Genomic DNA, 23,368 nt, shown 5'->3' on the forward strand with positions numbered 1-23,368 from the left:
AAAGCTCTACCTTCCCTCAATTCATTATTCTTTGCACGCACCAGACTCCAGCAAAATGCTCCAAATGAGATTCTGCTACTGAAATAAAGGATATCTTCCTATTCCGACAGGCTCACAAGGCACAAACAGCCCTGACACAGAGGAAGCACTTGTAACCAGTCTGTCCCTGCTCTGAAAGGAAACGTCCTTATAAACAGAACTGTGCAGGAGACGTCATGTCCATCCACACTTGGGAACTGCAAAGTTTAACAAAAGGAAAAAAGACAAAAAAAAGAGCTTTCCTGTCACAGTCCACACATGGCCTCATCTACACTTCTGTGCTGCAAAAGGTGGAGAGAAGACTGATGATATTTGACGACTACCTTCTTCAGCTCTTCCATTTCCAAATCAATTGGTGCCTCTGCCCAACAACCCAGGGTTAAACATAATATTCTGCTTAAGATCCAGACGTTTCCTTAGGTTTGCATTCTGTATTTCTGTGGTAGGCACAGAAGACTGTGATGAACACTGCTGCTGTGACACTGGTCATTGCTACGTGACCAGCACTCAAAGGAGTAACCAAGTTTCTCGTTAAGAAACCACCGCTATTTTAACCAGCTGTCTCACAACTCCTGTAAAAACCAACCACAGATGAGGTGAGGTTTATGCTACAGGGCATAGTCTGAGTCACCTGCAGCAGCCTGAGGGTTCCCAGGCAGACAAACAAACAGAGCCCTTAGCAAACAGAGGACACCAGCCCAGGCTTCCTCCTTCACAGCTATGTGATGCACTCAAACCACGGCTTTCCATCTTGCATCGACTACTCTGAACACTGTGAAGCAACCTTGCTTAAAAAGTCCCCAACCAGCCACTGCTAGAATAGCTTATTACAACAACTGCCATCAAATACTGCCACCTCACAGTTGCCAATGTCTCACTTGTCCTCAGGAATTACCATCTCAGAGAGTTACCCAACAAAGTGTGCCAGGGCCCCACTCCGCACAAAGGCATGTCTTTATTCTTGTCAAGATTACATTGTTGTCAACGAGCACTTAAAATATCAAGTGAAAGAGTAAACCTACAGATCTACACACAAGAAAGGGAATGTTAATGTCTGTACTGCAAACCATACATGAAAAGAAAAGCTAGCAAGACCTTGTTAAAACACAATTCCAGGATGAAAATAACCCAAGTCACAAAGAACCACAGAGATAATTATGGTTAAATACGGATCTGTATTCAGCAAGTAGAAAGCAGAAGTCAAACTGATCACTTGGGATGCAAAACCAGAGAAGGGAACCACTAAAATGTCTAAAATGTTTCTTGGTGGTGGCTTTTTTTTTTTTTTCCTTTGCAAGTCACTTGTGAGAGCATGTTAGAGTACCATGTTTAGAGCTGGGCATCTGGACAGAAGGTATTCATATTCCAGAGCTAGTGGAAAAGGAGCAAGAACAGCTTTCTTTTGATAGAAGCCTCTCAAAATGTAGTTGCTTCTGCCTCTAAGCTGGTAAGCATGAGACCAGTGAGGATGGTAATAAACAGCTCACCTCGTGTCCATGGACAGGGCCCCACTGGATGCAACAGAGCAGCAGCAATCTGCTGCTACACAATGGTTCCTTGGTATTTAAATATTTACCACGTGATTCAGTGGTTTCAGACTTTCCAGAGCTCAAGAAGACAACATGTAAACATGCTTACATGTAAAGCAGGGCTTTTATTCCTTAGACACAGGTCAAGGCCGTCTTAGAAAGCCAAGAATGGGAGAAAACGCAGTTCCTTTGGGTTTGCTCCATGGATACCACATGCACCACCTGAAGCAAGCATTTTGAACATGTGCTTCACAAGGGCTGCTGTGACTAGGTTAAACAGTGCAGCAGTTTAAGGTAAAGACTTGTGCTTCTGCACTGCACTAACCTCTGTCTTTCTAACCAAAGGAGGTGCTGTTAAGGACAAGAAATCCAGTGTAGAAACAGTCATGGGCTCAGCGTGATGCCTGGTAGGTCCTTTATCGCCTGTCATTTCAGCAGCAACATGAGGGAACAGGAAGGCAGTGGGAAGGCTGTGTTTGTATTGGTCTATCTATCAGAGGGCCTCGAAGTCAAATTAGAACAGGCCATGATATCACGTGGAGCCCAGAATAAGAGCAGGACCAGACCACATAAGCACTCCAGATTCATCAGCCAAGAATGTGAAGCAGTAGCAGCCGCCGTTTCACAAACAAACCGTGCTACAGCTCATGGCAGCCGAGACACAGAGAAAATTCCATGTTCCTGCCAATCCTTCCTCCCTGTCCTGCACAAACTGCAAACACTCAGATTCCCAAATAACTATGGCAGGCTGAACCATCACGCGATTTAGGATTGGGTAACTGCAGGTGGTAAAACATCAGATAAAACTAACCACAAGAAATAGTCCTATTGCAGGTCATAAGCCCCATGAATGCTAAGTGGACATAAAAGCCCTTCCAGCTCTTGCTAACTTCTCTGTAAGAAGACTGCACTGCTTCAAAAGTAAGAGATAATGGCACTGCATTGCTTCTTGCTGTAGCACTTTGCATGTCAGAAAACACTTTGCTGTGTTCCACACTAAGACATGCTGGAAATAAGAGTCCTATACTCATCTAATTCCTACTCTGTGATCTCTGCATTTCATTGCCTTAATTTAACAGAGTACCAAGTATTCAGTTGCATTACCATCTTTTATTCCAATATATGCCACCAAATAAACGATGGTTTGAACAAAACACTTTAATTGGCAACATTTGACTCTGCTTAACATTCCTGCTGTGCAACTCTTTACTAAAGAATGTTAGAGGGTTCTATTTCTGTGAAGCACGTATTTTGAAATATTTCTTACTACAGATTAGAGTTACCATAAATCTCTTATTTTCAAGAGCTGCATGGTATGCCAAGTATTTAGGTCCATGGGTAAATACTGTTTACCCACAGATCCTGCAATGCACACGACCACAGCACCAGTTTTCTGTATGCTATACACCAACATGCCTCAGCCTGCTACAGCAGTCACTACATCTGGAAGGACAGACCTCTGCTGCTCAGCCCCTTTCATCTTCTGATCCAAATCCCCTGAATTGGAAAAAAAAAAACAAAACCACTGTCTTTTATACAGATGTACTTCAGAACAACCACAGCCAAATTCCCACTGTCCTGTTAGCCCCATACCAAAGTCTTCACACAGCTGATCATCAGCTATGTGCTTCAGAGAACCAGGAAACAGGAAACTCTGTACCAGAGTTTACTGGAGGTGATGGCCACACATCCCAGTGGGACCTCAGTTAGGCTGAGGGACACAAAACTGGTGGGTGTGCAAGGAACACTGCAGCAACCTGCTGATGTCTCACATTGCTGACAGGACACAGTACTGGTAAAAGAACTGGAACTGCTCATAAACCACCTGGACCACATGTGCTCTGGCAAGCAAACACAGATTCAGGTGTTCTCAGCACGTTCAACACAGAAGTCCTTCAGGCCACCAGCAGTTTTTCAAGTAGACTTCATTACTGTGGCTCAACGTGACCAATTTCTCAACAGACTGATATTTGTGTTAGCTGTCCTTCCAAAGCCTTCACCAAGAGGAAAACTCATATTACCACACAAATGAATCCTTACAAACTGATCTGTCAGACACCTTAACAGGGGTTGCACAGCACGATCACAAACCCAGGAAGGAATAAAGGAAGCTAACAAAAAAAATCCAACCACTTACAAGTTTACAAAAAAGGAATAAACTGATCTACAAATATCCATTCCAGAAAATACTCCACACATGCTTCAAAAGTAATTCAGTGAGTAGACACCTAGAAACACATAGGAATCTTGTTTCACACAGCTTTTCCACCATCACTTCAGTATTGCTGCAATTCTTGGTAATTATTACTTACACTATGTTTTAATTAATACAAAAATTATTCTATATAGCAACAGATTTGCTATGAATCCGCTCCAAGAAATTAAATGCATCCTAGGATTGCACACAGTAAAGCACAGGATGGCTCCACATAAATATCCTCAGAATCACAGTGCTTTTCTTGCTACACTGTACAATTAGCACACAGTTTCTTTCACACAGTCTTTCCACTCATCTAATTCAACATGCAGATCTCAACAATTAAGGAAAATCACAGAAATGGAGGGGTTGGAAGGGACATCTGGAGATCACTGAGTCCAACCCCACTGTCCAACCTGCTAAAGCCAGTTCCCTCCAGCAGGTCATGCAGGTGGGCATCCAGATAGGTTTTAAGTATCTCCAGAGAAGGAGACTTCACTACCACTCTGTGCAATCCAACTCTAACAAAACTCTTGGCAGATCTAACCATGCCTAAGACGAGGTAAGAGCTCTGTTCCGCCCGCTCCGCATGCCAGTACACCAGAGAAATACTCACAGAGCCAAAGCAGATGTAGCCGAACCAAAAGCAGAGCTGCTGCAGGCTCGTGCAGCCCACAGCTCCAAGCCACTGCTCTTCTAAGCGCTGCCTCGTGAGCCATAGAGCCTGCAGCCTGGGCAAACAGGCAGTTCTGCAAAGAAAATTAATCCCAGTGACTTCACAAGCCTCCCCGCTGCTCTCCAAAAACTGCGCCCTAATAGCAAAGGGACACCTCCGTCATGTTTATCCTGGCAGCTTGAAACGCCAGGTGGAGACCACACCGGATCTAAGGAGGAAGTTCTTTATAACAAGGGCGGTGAGGCAGCGGCACAGGTTGCCCAGACAGGCGGTGCTGCCCCATCCCTGAACGACGTCAGGCTGGACGCGGCTGCAAGCACAGTTGGAGCTGCGGGTGTCCCTGTGCAGCGCAGGGGTTGGACTGGACGGCCTTTAAGGGTCCCTCGCCGCTCCAGCCGTGCCCGCGGAAGGCGCTCCCGGGGGCGGTGCGGAGCGGGGCCGGGCGGCAGGTGAGCGCCAGACAAAGCGCTCACACCCACAGCGGAGCGGACACCCCGCGCCCCTCCGCGCGCTCAGCACTAACTCGCGGCGTAACATTCCGGAGGAAATCATTAAAGAAACAAAACGACAAGATACAGACGCCGTCCCGGCCCGCCCGCCAGGCCCCGCGGAGCCTCCTCGGCGCTGCCGGCGGAGCGCGGCCCCCGCCTCCCTCTGCGGGGCAACAGCCCCCCGTGGGCCGCCCTCCGGCAGACCGGCCTCCCCCGCCCGCCGCCCCCTTACCTCGCGCGGCCGGCCCGCAGCGAGCGCAACCGGCGGCGGCAGCCCGCGGCCGGCCGGGCTGGGGCACGGGGAGGAGCCGCGCCGCTGTGCCGCCTCTTCCCGAGGCCCGCGGCCGCTCCCCCCGGCACTGCGCCTGCGCGGCGCCGCGCTCTGCCTGCGGGGCTCGGGAGGCGCCTGGCTGGGAGCGTTGGGTGCTGATGGTCCTTGAGTGGCAGCGGGCACCTCGCGGGATGCCCAGTGCCGTTCTAGGCGCTGTACCTCACAGAACCGTTCGAGTCGTTGCGAGTGTTTCGATAACACAACGAGGAGAGCGAGGTTTCAACACCAGTGAGGCAGCCGTTAGTTCTCCATAAACGGAGCAGTGTTTGAAATGCCAGCAGCCGTGTTGTGGAGAGCGGCTGACGCGCCGAGCGTGTCCACAGCCTCACAGCGGTGGGGAGATGCGGTTAAGGGAGGGGAGGCACGGCAGTTCTGATGCCGCAGGAGGCGGCCGTCCCTCCGCACTGGCACTGGTGAGGCTGCAGCTCAGCGCTGGGCCCTCACTGCAGGAAAGACACCGAGGGCTGCACCGTGTCCAGAGAAGGGCAGCGGGGCTGTGAGGGGTCTGGAGCACAAGTGTGATGGGGAGCGGCTGAGGAACCGGGGCTGTTCGGTCTGCAGAAGAGGAGGCTCAGGGCAGACCTCGTGGCTCTGCAACCCCCTGAAAGGAGGCTGTGTGAGGCGGGGTTGGCCTCTGCTGGCAGGGAACGGCCATAGGACGAGAGGGGATGGCCTCACGTTGTGCCAGGGGAGGTTCGGGTTGGCTGCTAGGAACAATTCCTTCTCCAGAAGTGATTCTGCACTGACACAGCTGCCCAGGGAGCGGTGGGGTCACCATCCCTGAAGGCGTTCAAGACAAGGGTAGATGTCGCACTGAGTGACATGATCTAGAGTAGTAACACATGGGCTGATGGTTGGACTTGATGATCCTAGTGGTCTTTCCAACCTTAGTGATTCTATGGCCATGAAAATGGGCTCTAATCCTCGGATGTTGGAAGAGCCCAGGCAGGCTCACAGAGACAACCACCAGCAGCTTTTATTGATGCAATCACTAGCTGTCTTTTGGTGTGGAACTTGTGGGGTGAACTGGAGACAGCTGAAGCAATCCTGCTGGCAGGTTGCAAAAGCTGATCTGCCTTCTGTGAGCCACCCTGAGAGCTACTGAAATGTCTCTGCTCTAACAGAACCAACATGCAAGCTGAAGGCTCCAAGCACTGGTACAATGCCCCAGAGGACTCAACAAGCCTGAACAAGAAGCAGCACTTAGCCTTCCTGCTGCACCACGCACCCCTGCAAGGTTTTGATAGCTTCCTCTTATGATTTGGTTTTGACAGAGCCTGAGGACCGTGTGCTTTAGCTCTGTAAAAACAAAAATCACAATTACAGAACAAAGCGGTGTTACCAGCATCTCCAGTGTTTGGAGTAGATACCAAAGGTTAATGTTTGCTTATCCGTGGTCACACCCAGGCAATTCCATCAAGGAGCAACAACAATTCAGCTGGCTTCTCTCACGGTGGCCAGTGTTTCTGTGTTGAGACCGTGCATCCCCTGGCCCCTGTCCTAGGAGCTGCCACAGGGCCATGGGCTTTGCAGGAGAGAAGAGAGGGTACAGTGATCTTGTACTTCTTGAGCTAAAGGCTACCTAAGTGAGAGAACGCTCAGTCTGGAAAAATTATATGAAGGGTTGTTTCTGTTTCTTCATATGGCCTTTCTGATATGCAATGAGAAGAATGTCTACCTTCTATTTTCTGCACTCATGGCAGGGCCACTCTTTGGTTCCTCACTCCTTTTTGTCTTCTTTAAGGTTGACAGCAAAGAACTGGAATTGAGTTGTTTATGACCGTTAGTCACTATGCCCGTGAGAGGAAATTACTTTTTTATTATTTGATGGCACTGTGCACACAAGTTCATTTCTCAGCATTATCCCATTAAGGGAGATCTGGCCAACAGCTTTTCAACACTCCCCCGCATCAGGACAAATTTCCATCATGGAGTTCTGATGAGAGATCCGACAGCCAGTTTGTCTTCAAGCTTCTCCTTGACAGCCAGGAAATGAATAAGTGCAAATACTGCATAACTGCACTTCCAACTCTGTAACGCTTACTTTTTACCTTCTGTTTAAGTGGGTTGAAAACCCAGGTATTCAGATAAAATGTATAACAGTGCAGAGACTTGGGAGCACTTTGACACAACAGCTTTTAAAGAGCGCACGGACCAGCACTCTCAATTTCTCAGAAAGCCCCCACAACCCACACTGCACATGTTATGCCCTCTGGGAGGGCTGATGCAAGCAACCCTCTTTCATCCTGTGCTGGGAAGTGCCAGGGCTCCAAACCTGGCCCTGCCAGCAGCCCTGTTGGATCAGGGAGCAAGGAAAGGACATAATGAGCCTCTGGCTGCCAATGAAAGCTCACTCCCGCTACATATGTGCCAAAAACTATTCCTCACTCTACAGCTCAAGCCAGAGAGACATGAAAGCAAGGATGTCCAGAGAGACAGTGGCTGCCAGACACTAGCTGTGATTAATCCCAAGAAATTTGGGAAGAGTCAGAGCCATATTCTAATGATACACAATTATTGCCTAGACGTGGGCAGGAGGGAAGAGGATTTGTGTTTAGGTAACTGTCTCCTTGCTCCACCTGAACTGTGAACTGCTGAGACTGTTGCAGACACACTGCTGAAATACAGCAACTTGAGCTGATTCTAGTTTGGACATCAGTTTTAAAGTTCTCATTAGCTATAGAGAAAACTGGTCTCAGCCTTCATGATGGTGATAGAGGTGCTGGCAAAAGGGAACACACTCTCGCTGCTAACCAGAAATGGATACTGGTATTTCCAGTCCTTCTTCTGAGACTGTCTTAACTTGCAAGAAGGCAACGATTGAGATTCATCCTTCATCTTTATAACCACTACTGGAGAAGAAAAGAGGGGGTGAAAAACAGCGTTTATAGTCTGGCCATGAAATTGTTTGCTCCATAAAGTCAGCAGTGTTTCAGCTTTCCAGTTGCAATGAGAAGTGATGTCTACAGTAACAATTTATGATAAAACATCACTGGGGAGAACCATGACCAACTCGTTTTCTGCCACTTTTGCAGGATGTTCTACCAGTGCACTGCTTAACTAGCCCCAACAAAAATGCACTAATTTAATTTCAGCTTCTTAATTGCCACTGTTAACCTATTGCTTCCTGAGACTTGCACTGCTACAGCATGCCTACATGCATACTTTTCTGTGCCTGTAGGCAATGCTGTTCTCAGGTGGCAACAGGCATCTGTTTTATCATTTCTTGGCAGCCAGAATACTGCAAGTCTGGAGGAGAATCAGGCCCTCCCTTTGCTTGGATAGCAACTAGAGCACCATTATTTGAGGAGGGAAAAATTGCCCAAAGCTGTGTTGAAAGCTCTTGTCTTTATTAGTGAAAGTATTAATGTTTCCCAACGTGCTCTGGATTTATAGTCAAGTATTTCGCCTTCAGTTTGGAGTTGCTTGTAAAAGCTGCCTGCTGCAGAAGCTGGGGTACGGCCCTACGGTTTGAAAGATGTCCTCAGGCTGACTGGAGTTAGAGCCCTCATTCTTCTCTAGAGGGGAACAAGTTCATCTGTGAAAAGTAAGAGAACCTAATACAGAGATTAACACAGATAAATACTGTCACCATTCCTCAGAAAGGTTGAACGTCCTAAAGTCATATGGTAGGAATCAAAAAGACTGGATCATACCTAAAACGTAACGCGTATGAGACCAAGCTCCTAAGCAGTTCTAGCCATAGACCTCTCCATCAATTAAACAGATTGCTGCCTACTTAGACCTGGAGCTTACTTTTCAGCCTGGAGAGAGCAGTGATAGCCAGAAGCGAGGGCAGAGCTGCAGCTAGCCCAGGACTTTAAGCCATCTGCAGTTAAATCTCATCCGTAGTCCACTGGTAGACTGATTTGAATGGGAGGAATGGAATAACATAGGTAAGTAGCTTTGTGAGTAATGATGCCAAGATCTGGCCTTCTAGATGTAATACTTTAATCTGTCCAAGTGTATCACTGCTGTAATTACAGCCACAGCACAGGTCTTGAGTAGCTCCAGATTAGAGACCATTGATAATCCCAGCTGTGTCACACAGATGAAAGCTAAGTGGATTTACAGAGGACATGAGGTATACAGAGACTCATTATTTTCCCACTGAGACAAAACTATTCATTAGTATATGACAGAGAGCACTCTCTGGAAAACTGGAAGTGGGTTATTGAAAATGAGCATATCCCAATAGTCCTAACACATACGTGATTAACTGGTTATTAATATTCAATCCAGCAAGCTCTGTCACTAAGGTTGAGTCCCATTCCTGATGGTATTTGTAAGTCTGCACGCCCTTATGCTGATCTGCAGCATAAGAAAAAGTAACTCTAAAATCCAGGATCACATTGCAGTCAGTGCCAATTTCAGGCAGGAGGGTGTTGATTCAAGTTCACACACGCGAAATCAACAGGAGAGTTCATTTTAAAATGCTACTTCAGACATTCCCACTGCAGCTGATACATTAATTATGCCACAGTTTTATTGATTCGGTCTTTAGAGGCTCCCTTGCAAAATCTTCTTGTGCGAGCAATTACAGTAAGCAACTGCTCTGGTTTGAAGTGGTTTCGCTGCACCTGCTGTCCCCAGGCTGTACTGGTTAATTGTTTTTGTTTATCCCACCCTACTCTTCTCTAGTGATTTGCTTGGCACCGCAGAGACAGCTCACACCACTCATCAAGTGCTGTTTATTCCTGGCAGCCAGAAGTTGAAGATGTGCCTCTTTTCTTGCTGTGAGCTGCAGCCCACTTAAAACAGCTGGAGGGGAAGCGAGCAGATGCTGAGCTGTGCTAGGAGGTCTGATTACCGTTGCGGCGTGGAGGAAAAGCAAGCACGCCAAAAACATACCTGTAGTTTGTCCCAAGTCCCACGTCTGCATATTTACCTTTGAGAGGCATAGCTGGATGTCTTGTCTGTGCTTCAGGAGCTTTCCAGGAAAAATAACATGGTGAGAGTCCCTGTGTGTGCTGACCTCCCAGGACCAGGGATTAGGAGCTGCAGTTTTAAGGCTGCTAGTAAAGGATTTGGGCACTGAACAGCCTAACCGTGAAGCACCTGTTTTCTAGGGTGTGGGTAGAAAGAACAGGCATCTTATTTGAGGACAGGGAGAAGCCTCAGGTGGAAAGTCGCACTAGCCAGCCCACTGAGTCCTGGGAAGCTGTGGCACCACAAGGCTGAAAACACTGTGTGGAGAGATGTCTCCAAGCTCTCCTTCATTCCACAGATGAACAGAAAGGGAGGCAAGTGCTTCAATTCTGCTAGCGTTAGATGGAAGTCCTGGTACCTTGGGCTCCCCCCCTCCTCAACCGTGTTCTAAGTGTCCAAGCTGTAAATCACATAGCATTTTTCTAAAGTGAAGTGAACACAAGGCCAGAACAGACAAACAAACCCAAAACCAACATCAAAACATATTTGGCATTTCACTCTGGCGTGGAGTTGGGACTGGGAATATCTTTGGAGTCCTACAGCCTATTGGAGCAGCTTCAAATTGTGACAGAAAGCAAAGTTGTCTTTGAACCAGAAAACTTGTTGTGGGGAAGTCTCTACAGTGATACAGCATCCCTACGAATTCCAACATACTGTCTGGGCTGCCAGCAGGCAGACAGAAATCGAGTAAGGCAACTGCTGGGTTTGCACCAATGGAAGACATTTTTTACATTAGCATCAAAGGCTGTGCCTCATCCCTTCACTCATGTGAGTGTCATCTCTGCACCTGGAAATAGCTGCATGTAAGTACATAAATAATCCCTTCTGCTTCTTGTGGTGGATGTGGTGGCTCCTTGAGAATAAAGATGTCATTTTGGCAGCAGCTGTTACAAAGACCTAAGCAAAGGTACTTTAGTTGAGGTGCCGGTCCCACTTGCATGCTTTTCCATTCATGCATCTCAACCTTTCTTTCAGAGAAAAAGGAAAGGGAGGGAGGTTGGGTAAAGAATCACCTTATCACCATAAGCAGAAACAGTGAAAATCCTGTCACAGCACAGGCTCAGATTTCACAGGGAAACTTGGCCTGCAGGCACAGAGCATCACGATGGCCCAAGTATTTTACTGCTCTAGAGGTATGCCTTCTAACCAGCCCCCTCCACAGGTTTTCTGCAGCTTTCTCTGATGCTAACTGGCTGTATCAGAAGCTCTTATATAGCACCTCCTTTTTATTCCAGGCATTATTGAAAATGTCACTTCAGGAATGACTTCAGAGGAGGACTGGAGCTTGTAACACAGCTGTCTGCTGTTGAATGGTCACAGGTGTGGAATCCTTCCAGCTGGGAGAGCAGCAGTTAACTCATGCTGCCCTATGTCTAGAAAAAATGAACTTACTTCAGTGCAGTAATTTCAGATCTTTACTGCTGTAAAAGAGCAGAATTTGGCTCATTATCTAATAGCAAGTTCAATTCCCTTTGTGTTTCTATAGGGATTAAACACGTGCAGTCCAGGGGAGCCAGCCAGCATTTACAGGAGCTACTGTGGTGCATGCACCTTTACAGCAAAAGCTGTATTGGAAGAAACACAAGGTATAAAAACTCTCTTTCCTTCTTCCTTCGCTCCCTCTCTAGCTCAGTGCTCACACTGAAAGAGTGGTACAAAGGACTGTCACAGCTCTGGCAGAAATGAAGGAATGGCTGGTGTGCCATGCCTATGTCCAAGCATGTCCTGAAGTGTTAACTTAGTACAAAGAGAGGATATTTTTATTGATAAACATTATATTGTCTTAGTGTAGATGTCTGACACGTTATGAAATCAAATGACAAAACACTGAAAGCAATTCATTCTAATAAAACTTTTTGATATTCCATAGACAATAGTGCTGTGAATTTTGTTTATAGTATAACACATTAAAAACACAGAAATACAAGTTTCTAATCTCATAGGTTACCAGCAAACAGAGAAAAATGCATGCTTTAATTTCTGTTGAATTTGTAACTTACACAGGCAAGTGGAACAGCTATGCATAAAATACTATTCTACAACAAGCTGTAAAACAAACATACAGAAAGACTGACCTTATAATACTTGTACAAGTATGACAAAACCATTGTAACTCGTTTCAAAAGGTAACAAATATTTTGTCTGTGGCTCCACCATTTTAACATTTCTAAGCCGACTTAATAAAAAAGCTATTTTGAACAGAATTCTATTACCATAAACCACTGATTATTTTTTTTTCTGGCTGGCTGTCAATGAACATGATGCATTATGTGCATTTGTGCTTGGTTCCACCGACATTTTCTTCCTTATGGATCGAAGCATCGCACGGCCTTTGCACTCAGGAGATGCTGTTTGATCCTGAGTCGAACAGAAGGTGCTTGGTTTACTGACTTGTTCTGCTGTGCCTCCTGCAGCCTGACCACGCCATAAAGTACAAAACTCATGCATGCAATTCAACAAGGTCGGTATGGTTTCATCACAGTTAGTACAAGCTCATGTAGGGGCTGCATTCAGAGGTCCAAGACTTTAATCATGGTACAGTGATAAGTTTTCCATAAGAGCCCCAAGCAGCTACTGGATCTTCAATGTCCAACTGCTGGGCTATGAGATAACCTCTCCCCCAGCCAGCCCATGGACTGAAGAGAAGCACCAAGCCTGTTCTGCTGCTCTGGTGGCCACACCAACACCAAACCACTGCCAAAGCACACCCAGGGATTCCAGGCAACACACGACTTTGGCAGACAGCAGCAAAAACAAACAAACAAACAAAAAAAAACAACCCAAAAAACCCCAACCCCCCCAAAACCCAAACCAAACAAAAAAAAATAGCCAGAAACATCTTCCTCCTTTGGTTTCAGTCTCCAAACATTCAACGTGAGGATAATTTATTATTCCTTTGACCATCTTTTGCAAATACTGTCTGCATTAGGGGCCTGGTAATGGCTCCCAACTTGACAAGGAGAGACAATGAAATGAAACTATTTCTCAAGGAAAAAAGAAGCAAAATGTGTTCCCTCTATCAGGCACGGAGGCTCTTACTGGCAAGTTCACCCAAGCATTAATGGAAAAGACAAAATGCACACTTGTGAAGTGAGGGCAAGTGCTGAGCGAGGGACTTCATTCCTCGTGTCTCTCTTCCCTTCGCCCTGATAAAAGGGTGCTGTGTTTCTCACTGGGAAGAAACACCTTTCATCAGGAGGACAGGAGTTGTAAAGATAAACAGTTTTCACACAAAGCCCCGCATAAATGCAGCCCTGATGGGCTGATGGTTGGACTAGATGACCTCAGTGGTCTCTTCCAACCTCAGTGATTCTACCTATGAACCTCTGCAAAGCTTGCCAGTATCCCCACTAAACAGTAACCAGCTTTCTGTGATGCCACAGCACACTTGCTCTCCATTTGTGCTGTATAAATGCAGATTTGTGTCCTCTGCTTGCTGTGCATGTCGAAAAGCCCTTAAGAACCAAGTTATTCCACAAACTCCCTGCTTTGGCTTCTGTCAAGAATTCACTGTAGTCTTTTTGTAGTTTTGACTCACCAGTAAGAATTACTGAAAGGACTTTTCCCTGAAAATCCAAGAGGAACTCAGACTTATCCTTGACAACATGCAGAAGTTCGTTTCATGCAAATCTCAACGATGACATGAATGTGTATGAAAGGCTTATGCAATACTTCAATCAGCCTTCATCTTCTAGATGTTTATTTTCTAATCTAAGAAATCCACAAGTCGTTAGGAGGCACCACCAAAAATGACTCTACCATTGCTCTTTCATTTCCCAGCACTGAGCCTTACTGTAATTCAAATGGAAGGCAATGATACCTGATATATTCTACGATTGAGATCAACTGACCTACCTGAAAGCAAACAGCAGAGCAGAAACACGGCCGTGTCACATTTGTGAGTGCTGGGCTCATCTGACTGGAGGGTTTCAAGAGGGAGATCCTTGCTTTAGCTTAGGTGAGGACTGAAATAGGAGTTTTACTAATTTCACTGGTTTTTTACTAATTTTTCTTCTTTAATTTTTCTTTTCTTCTTTAATTTTTACTAATTACTAATTTTGCCAACACAGGGAAACACATGATAGAACCAGAGGCTCAGCTCCTACCGAAGGACAAATAAATAAATTAAATGCATAAACACCTCGGTGCACGATTTCCTGACCTCCTCAATATCTCTTCTTTTTTAATTATTTTTTAAACCTATCCTTACATTCAGAATACGCAACCAGAACTTCAAACGACTGAAAATAATTACAATTGGAAATACGAATGCAGAGCTATAGGCTGCTCAGGCTTCTGACCTGCTGCATTATAGACGTACAGCTCCTGTACACCATTAGCAGTACCTCGCTAATACAACGTGGAAGCAACTCAAAACTCATTAGCACCTCTTGTACTTATGAGCAGATATGTATGAGTATCACTGGGACTTAGCCCATGATAGGGCTTTATTCCCACAGAAATGGCAGACAGTGTCCACAGGGCTTCATTTTAACAATGGCAGACATATTAGCTATAGTATATATATACTTATTTGCTATTTGAATAGAATCTATGTTTATACATTAAGAAAAAAACGAGGCCCCAGATCCACCAATAAAAATTACATAACTTATGACTGATTCTCTTAACAAAAACAGTATACTGTAGTTTGGCTCCATAAAACACACCCAGCTCGTACCTATGAGGGTGGCTCTGAAAGTAATGCCTCCTATTTCACCATGCTGTCCCACGATGTCAGAGGCAGATGTTGGTGGGACGGCAGTAGAGGTTGAACCTTGCCACCAATGCCCCATTGCATGTTGTTGCCGTGTGACAGATGGCAGCAGAGGGGCAGCCTGACAGAGCGGCGTCCGGCATGGAAGCATGGATGAAGCCAAGGTGTCACCAAATTCCTCCATGTGGAAAAAATGGCACCACTGACATTCATCAACACTTCCTGAACATCGATGGCAGCCAAGCAGTGGCTGTGAGCACAGTGAGGGCTGGGTGGTGCACGTCAGCAGTGGTGCCAGCAACAGTGGTCACTTCCACTGGTGCAGATTTTTATGAGTGTGGCCTACAGGCTCTTGTTTATCACTGGTGAAAATGCACAGCTAATGGTGACAATGTTGAAAAATAGCATTTCGTAGCTGAGAACGTGCTCTATCAAACAGCATTATCGTACTCTTTGTTACAGTTTCCATGGGAATAAATAGGAAGCGTTACTTTCAGAGCGACCTACATAGAACCACCTACTCAGCTCAGTTATGTTTAGTGCATGATGAGTTTCACTCCGTAACAGAAATCAAACAGGGCTGTATCCATTTCATTCATTTTTGCAGCTGGCAGGGTGAGTACAGTATATTTGCAAGCCAGTAAGTAACGAGGGCACTGAAGATATACAATATCCTCACACACACAATTCCCTTTGAAGAGCCTTTTAGAAGGCATCCTATTAAAAGTCTTCCCTGCCCCATCATTTGGCTATTTTGGTGGCGTGGGGCATTGTAGGGCAGACTGTAGGCTTACTCTGTCTTGCAGTCTGGAGGTTCAAGTTCAACCATATGCCACACAAAGATCCCCTCGCATTTTCTCCCATCGATTTACCAGGTCAAAAACTACACCCTATTTCTGTTAGCCCAGGGTGCCAATTTTGTGTTAGGGAAGCAGGACAGGGGTCAGCTTCAAAGGCAGAGGGTTTCAACTTCTGAGAGGGGAAGCAAAATCCTGAATCCTTGTAACAAAAGGAGCAAACCAAAATCCTAAGCAAACTAGCAGGCTGTGGGGTTTACGGGATTGTTGACCCTTGAAAAAGACTTCATCCCACCTCCCAACATCTATACAGTACCTGTGCATCTCATCTCTATCACAAGTCCTCCCATACAGTGTCCTGGTCCCAGACAGATTTTCCCATCCAAATAACTGCTCTCCTTAAACAAACACCTGTTTGTTGCTTTGACTTTGAGCAGAACTCAAAGTCAGGATATAAAGCATGTTTTTGCAGCACAGTTTCCAACTTAATTTCGAGTGCTTGCTCAAGAGCAGTCAACAGCACAATTCTGTTCACATAGGAAGGTCCTGGAGGCAACCACACTTTGTGCCCCCAGATCTACTTTCCTAAACTGCATCAGTAATAAAAATCTTCTCAGTAGCAGCCTGCTAGCGAACAGTTTATAGAAGTTTTACAGACTTTTCAAAGTCACTTTCTGTATTTTAATCCAAGGCACGTTTGATACAGGCCCTCCTCATCAGAGTTATCTGCTCGTTAATCACACACAATTTCACCTGCCGGCCTCTTCAAATGGGAACATTTTGCTGCAGCTGCTCCTGATGAGAGCCTTCACTCTGAGTAAGTGCTGCTTTTGCTGAGCACTTAATGGTGATGCCAAAGAGCTGGATTCATTAAAATGAGCTTTGCATTGAAACACTTCAGCATGTGCTTATCTTTCAATACACAGACTTCTGCACGAAGTATGAGTTTCGAGTTAAGCAGGTCTCCAGTGTTTCATTGACAAAGGGGGGTACCAGCAGGCCCCTTCCTTCATTATAACACGAGATCAGATTAATGAAACATCCAGCAGTGGGAATTATTTTGCTGGGAAGCCAAGCTGCCTGCCTTATCTGCCAGATGTGCTGATGGGAAACCTCAAAGGCAAAAGCTCAATATCTGAATTAATCCATCATCAGCTACCACTGTCCTCATAGGTTCAGCCATGCACCGTTACACTTTGTTTCCTGCACCTGGCAAGAAAAAGTTGACGTGCAACTGTTGATATAAAATTCCTATGCTGATTTCTGGCACCATTTAAACTCTACCTGATGAATGAAGATTACACTGACAGGACAGCCGTCAGATTGTTTCAGTGTGGAAGTATTAAAACTTGTTCTGCGAGGCTATTAGAAAAAGTAAAATAAAACTCACCTAAAATATACCACAATAAATTTAACAACATAAAGACATTACAAAATCTGGAGCTTTATGCAAGTTGTGCTTTTTAAGAGGCTTCCCTGAAATCAGATGCTTCTGCCCTAGTTTCTGCCCTGATTTCAGCTGGGACAGAGCAGATTTTCTTCATAGTGCCTGTTGTGGGGCTGATTTGGTTTTAGGAGAAAAACAATCTTGGTAACACATTGAGGTTTACTTGTTGCTGAGCAGAGCTGTACAGAGCCACAGATATTTCAGTTTTTCAGTACTGTCCTGTCAGCAAGGAGGCTGGAGGGCACAAGAAGCTGAGATGGGACAGAACCAGGACAGCTGACCTAAACTGGCCAAAGGGATATTCCACACCATATGGCATCGTGTGAGAAGCCTATAAGGCTAAGAGCTGGTCGGGGGCAGCCACTGCTCAGGGACTGGCTGGAATTTGGCCATCTCACTGGGAGGCAGGGAGCGAGAGGCTGTGTGGTGTTTAGCTGCTTGCTGGGTTAAACCACAACCATTCCATAGAATCACATAGGTTGGGAAAGACACAGGCAGAAGATGATCAGATCCAACCATCACCTGACGTTACCAAGTCTGCAGCTAAACCACGTACCTAAGCACCATGTCCACACATCTCTCACACACTGCCAGGGACTCCACCTCCCTGAACAGCCTGTTCCTCACCACCTTTTGCATGGTCTCTAATCTAATCTCACCTGGCACAAGCTGAGTCTGCTTCCTCATGTCCTACCAGTTGTCACCTGAGAAGTGAGCCCTCTACAACCTCCTTTCTGGTAGTTATAAAGAGCGATGAGATCTCCCCTCACCCTCCTCCACACAAAACAATCCCAGTTCCCTCGATTGTTCCCTCTAGGTCTTGTTTTCTCGTCCCTTCACCGGGGATATTTAGCTTTGACAACTTGGCCATGATCTCAGGCTTATTCAGGGTGGTAAACTATAGATTTTAGAACCAAACTTTATCTGCTGGTGTTCAATGAAAGAAATTGCTATTATCTTCCCTGATTGCTTTCCTGTGAATAAAGAAAACTTTTCCATAAGGCATGGATTTGCCCACACCTGATATGGATTCTGGAGATTCAGTCCAACAACTCAGAGCAGGCTGGGTGGAAGTTGATGCACCTACAAAATACGCTTCAAATGAGAGGCCATTAAAGGCTTGCTACGAACAGAATATTCACATAGATCTCCTTAGAGGTGTCTAGCCATTAATAGGTATTCATTCATCTATTCCAAAAAGAAAACAAAGAGTTCATTCATCTTTACAAAGACACAGAACAACAGTCCTTTTCAGGACTTACTGCTGTGAATATGTATACTGACCCTGAAATAAATCATTGGAGTTTTGTTGTTACTTTCAGTAGAGGTCAGTTTTCACTCAATCTTACTTTAAGGCTTGCATTAGACTTGGGACACTCACTCCTTCTCTAATTTGAAGAAAAGTGGCTGAGGTCTTGTGTATACGTTCCTTAAAAACAGGGCTTTGAACCCACGTGGACAAATCTGTACAAAACATAACATGGGCCGACGTCCCTGGGCTTAACTCTGTTTTAGCACAACCTACATTGGTTGCTGACCAAGTGCAGTGCCATGAATACAGAGCAGTTTTAAATCCAGCTACGCAGGGTCCATTGAGACTGAGTTTTAAAGTACATATTTAAACAGCTTTAACTTTCCAGTACTAAAACTTTGAAACAGATACACCTGACGCTTCTGCATCTCAGCAAGCTTCAATGAAAGCTATCAGGGCTTTAAAAAAAATAATTAAATAAGAAACATTTGTCAGTCAGCAGAAAGTTAGCATTCTCTCAAAGGCTATCCAACAATATTCAGTCTACACTGTGTCTTATAAGCATTAATGTGGTTATTTGGAAAGATCATATAAAAATTGCTCGTCTGACAGCAGAATAGTAAATATTACCCTCAGGTTGCTCCAGCTACATTGAATGTTGCCGTTCTAAAAGACTGTTTGTTCTTAAGATAAAACAAAAAGCCAGTCATGCATCTTGAACGGTAAGGATGAGCATTCGTTTTCACAGGCACAAACATCACAAATCCAAAGCATGGTAATTAATTTCGATGACGTAGCTGTGGACAGGAAGCTGAAAACAAGGCAGGCAAGTGTAAACACAGAGGGGAAAGAAAAAACCCAAAACGAAACACCAATTACATCAGTGAAAATCTCTTCTCATGCACACACTTCAGATTGGTGTTCCTACAGCAGTAACGATCTACCAAAAAGTGCACTGTGTCAAAAAAGACAAAACATGATCATAATTCAGCTTTGGTAGGGACAAAAGCAGTTTCTGCATGCCTTAAGACCTCCCCCCTGTCATTCTACCTTTGAACCACCGTGCAAGGAAGGCACCGTCATGCTGAGCATGAGGGGTCACATTTTAACACCAGCTGGGACAAAATCAGGTTGGAGCGAGCTGAGGAAAAGGCTCTTTCATCTCCCTTTGAAACATTCACTAAGGATTGCCTGAAACCGCCAGGAATGGAATCAGAAACACCTGACTGGTCCCAAGACCAGAGCGGCCTCAAGCTTAAAGCTGACCCTTGCTTTTGGAAGAGCAAAAAGTGAATCCGAATCACTGCTGCGTTCCAAACCACATCTGAGCCCAGTGCCCCAAGCCCACGGCACTGCTGCCAGGCGTCCCATAACCTCCCTGCCCCACGTGGGCAGTCACTGAGGTGCTCTGTGCCCGTGTGCCTTCCCCCACGCAGCCTGCATCTCGGGAGGGAAAGAGCCCCTCTGCTCCATCAAGTAAAGCTATTAACACACCCTGCGTGTCAGCAGAACTGTCTGAGTTCTGGGTGGACGCTACAAAAATTGCCTAAGTTTTTGCTTTGGGGACTTTTCCACAAGCTAACAAACTGGACAGGCTCTCCTCTGTGGAGACAAAAAAACATTCAGTTGGTCTTTTCTGTTCCAAACCAGGTCTGCACTGGTCGATCTGGTTGCAAATCGTAAGCGCATCTCTCTGGAACTATCAGCACAGGAAGTGCTTATCACGTCGTTTATGGCACAGATACCGGCAGTCCAACATACCTTCTGCTTCTGCTCAGAGCAAACAGTTGGCAGAACATCCCTGCTCAATGCACAAGCTTCAAAAGAAACGTCAGGTTTCACGCGCAACACAAAGCTATGAGACGCTACAGTATTTAATGCACACCAGTAGGAAAGGCTCCTAAAAAAATACTCCTGCGGTTTTTGTGCCGTGGGATAGGTAACAGCTATTTCGTAGAAATAGATCCAACTGGCTCCATTGGAGCAGCAGTATAAATACTCAAAATAGAAGTAATAATAGGCCCCGTAGGCCCTGACGTGGAACTTTTGTTTTGTTTTCCCCCAAATCTGTTCCTTCTGTCAGCAAGGAAAACACTCTGCTTCCAAACAACTGCATCCTGCTACAAGGAGTATAGCTGTGTATTTGTGGGGTGGATTTTACTGAAATGTGCCACATCGTTGCTAACGTTGTTGCATTTGAGGAAGTACTTTAGGCATTTTAGTGGTTATTATTAATCTCATTAACACAGAAGGAAAGAAACGACCACACACACACAAAAAAAAAGCAACAAGAAGGTACAATGGGCTTCCTAACATGGGCACACTTATGAGAAGACTGCTCCAACAACAGGCTGCATGGCTCAACAGGTAGCAAGACAACTATTTTCCAGAATTAGCAGTGATACCACAGGCATGCCAATGGCTCTGTTCTCTGTCCCTGGGCCCACCCATCTTCTTGCCAGGGATCCACAAGTATGCGTTATTTGCTGAGGCCAGCAGGTCATGGCTTTTTCTGATGGACTTCTCCAATGGGCACGGTGCAATGGCTGCCAAAGGATCCACGCATTTAGCATAACCAAGAAAGAAAAGAAGGTGCAGAGCTGAATGGAAGCCACGGGGTGTAAATATTTTGATTTACATCACTCTGTTCCAAAGAAAAGTAAGCAGAAACAAACGTCCGAAAGTGAAAACAAATTGATAACTGGATTTATCATTGTGCATAGGACGGGTTTTTTTTTAAGTTTAGCTTTAAGTTTTTTTCTTTTGCTAAGGTTTAGGAGGGTTCTATGGTTTCGTTTCATGTTTTTTTTTTAAACCTAGGGTTTGCTATGTCTTTATTACCAATATTTGCCATTGCTTGTACCATAGACAAAAACATTCATCTAGTTGGTATTATATTAACACACTTGTAGTAGAACATACACAAGAACGGGGAAAAAATGAATCAGAAGTGATCAGTGCTTAAAGTAAATACAACAGCCAGCGCTGGCAAGAATCCACAGTATCAATACAAACAAATGTAGCCGTGGTAGTGTTCCTGATGGGGCTGGATCTGCCTGTGTATTAATACAGAATTATACAAAATCTAGCAAGGATACTGGAACAATGAATAGCTAAATTTTCACAATAACTTAAGATTTGTGAGCGAGTCTGCGTTGTAGATATTACACATTTTAAAAGTGCCATCTCTCTCTCCATCTTCTTCCCTCCCAGAGGAGGTGTGACGAATCCACATGATCTGCCATCAGAGAAGTTCAACTGTTTAAGAAAAAGACAAATATCTGGCCAGGTCCAGTGTATTCTTTGAAGAGTGGCAAACAATGACTTCAGTAACTGTGTCTGTGCAAAATACGCCTCTTTCCTTTTAAAGAAACCAGTGTCTGTAACTCATTTAGAAAAGTTTTGACACGTACTGATGTCCTCAGAACAAATAAGACGTGAACTATAGAATCCCCCCAAAACTACAAGAAATCTGATGAAGCAAATAAAGTTCTGACCTTCCGTTTCCAGGTGTAGATGACAGAAAAACAGGACGTCTCCTCGGTAGCCCTGCTGGGCTGGCAATCAAACTATTGCTTGGAAATACCACAAACACCCTATTAATAAAACGCCGACACCAATAACAAAATAGTAGCAGTGTTTATCCTTTAAGTCCGTGTTTACCTTCCATTCCTCATCACACCTGTACAGGATTCGTGATTTACGGTGCAGTCACTGTCTGTTGCCTTGACAGTCTTCTCTGAATAAGCAGTCAATCCACTCGTATGTTGAGTACCTTGAATTAAACTCCCATATTACACTGCCCTGTGACTTTTGGATCGTTACAGGAGACCCGGAGCTCAGAAGGAGAAGCTGCAACACAGGATGTTGATCTCAGGCAATAAAAAACCACAACCAAAACAAACAACAACAACAAGAAAAAAAAAAAGAAAAACACAACCAAAAAAAATCCCAGAATTCTCCTCGAAAATCAGCCCCTGTATGATGTACCCTCTTCTGCATTGTAGCAATAGTCTTTAAGACATAAATTAGATTAGTCTTCCATCAAATAACTTAAAAAAGGAATTGTAGCAGACCAGTTTTGCCTGGCTTGATGCCAGTTAGCAGCCAGTTCATCTAGAGACCAGTCACTGTCCAAAAACTGAGCTAAGAAATCACATGAATGTTGAAAAAAAAAAAAAAAGAAAAGAAAAAATATCATCTTCACATCGATGCAGGATTTTTTTCCAGGTTGTGGGGGTCAGGGAGAGGGTAAACCGAGATGGGGCACAGGTCCTATGGACAGGATATACTTCACGACTTGGAGGTGCACCGCTTTCAGGAGATGCCAGCCGTGGTTTGTATTGCACAGGTAAGAAGGACGTCCCTCCTGACAGTCTGCAATGTGCGTTAGTGATCTCTGCACATGGGCAAGTTCACAAAAGTGAAAACATTGAATTCTGTCATGATGGAGAAACACAGGAAGATGCCATACAGGGAAAGGCACACGCACCCTAGCTTCTTATCCAGTTTCCATTTGTTCATGTGCACGCCGAAAACCTACAATAAACACAGAGTAAGCCACCAGAGCAGGATCGGTTTGATAAAATGGTCAATCCTTTGTCAATTGCAGGAGCACGAAAATGACTGTGCCCACACCAAACACCATCAACTGGAAGCAGTTATAAGGTAGGCACTGCAACAAGTGAGCTAAAGCCCGCTGCTACAATCAATCTGAGCATCTCCCTCACAGAGCTTGGGGCCATATTGACTTGCATTCCCTTGACTGCTGGCCCAATGGCCTTGGGTTTCTGCAATGAATTTCACTTTGGTAATTCAATTGGAAGTGCTTTAAAAGGCTATACTCCCTTCTATTCACTTATAACACTTCCAGTGCTTCTCTGTCTCTCAATTTGGAGCTGAACCAGCTAAGGCTGTGCCTGAATTTGCTTAGTTTGCTTCAACACAAACCTCCTGCAGTTAA

At 45.2% G+C, this 23,368-nt stretch overlaps 2 protein-coding genes across 4 annotated transcripts in view; both read right to left on the reverse strand.

Moving 5' to 3' along the window:
* Positions 1–5,221, reverse strand: part of RIN2 (Ras and Rab interactor 2) — a 59,365-nt gene extending 54,144 nt beyond the window's left edge. The window contains exons 1-2 of one of the 3 annotated variants that reach the window (XM_042878371.1): positions 5,165–5,221; positions 4,382–4,514 (exon numbers count right to left, since the gene is read on the reverse strand). The gene's annotated coding sequence lies outside the window, so the exon portion shown is untranslated. Of the gene's footprint in view, positions 1–4,181; positions 4,198–4,381; positions 4,515–5,164 lie in introns of those variants that run through there. The other 2 variants (XM_042878356.1, XM_042878366.1) reach the window with 2 other exon arrangements.
* A 6,838-nt stretch (positions 5,222–12,059) lies between these two features.
* The window catches only part of SLC24A3 (solute carrier family 24 member 3), a gene marked incomplete at its 5' end in the record, with an annotated part of 140,601 nt that continues 129,292 nt past the window's right edge, over positions 12,060–23,368 (reverse strand). The window contains one exon of the mRNA XM_042875270.1: positions 12,060–22,944. Within this exon, the coding sequence (XP_042731204.1) occupies positions 22,795–22,944 (150 nt within the window). The remainder of the gene's footprint in view (positions 22,945–23,368) is intronic.

The sequence above is a fragment of the Lagopus leucura genome, unplaced genomic scaffold (genome assembly GCF_019238085.1).
Source record: "Lagopus leucura isolate 7727_CA_CO unplaced genomic scaffold, USGS_WTPT01 Super-Scaffold_73, whole genome shotgun sequence".
NCBI classification, from domain to species: domain Eukaryota; kingdom Metazoa; phylum Chordata; class Aves; order Galliformes; family Phasianidae; genus Lagopus; species Lagopus leucura.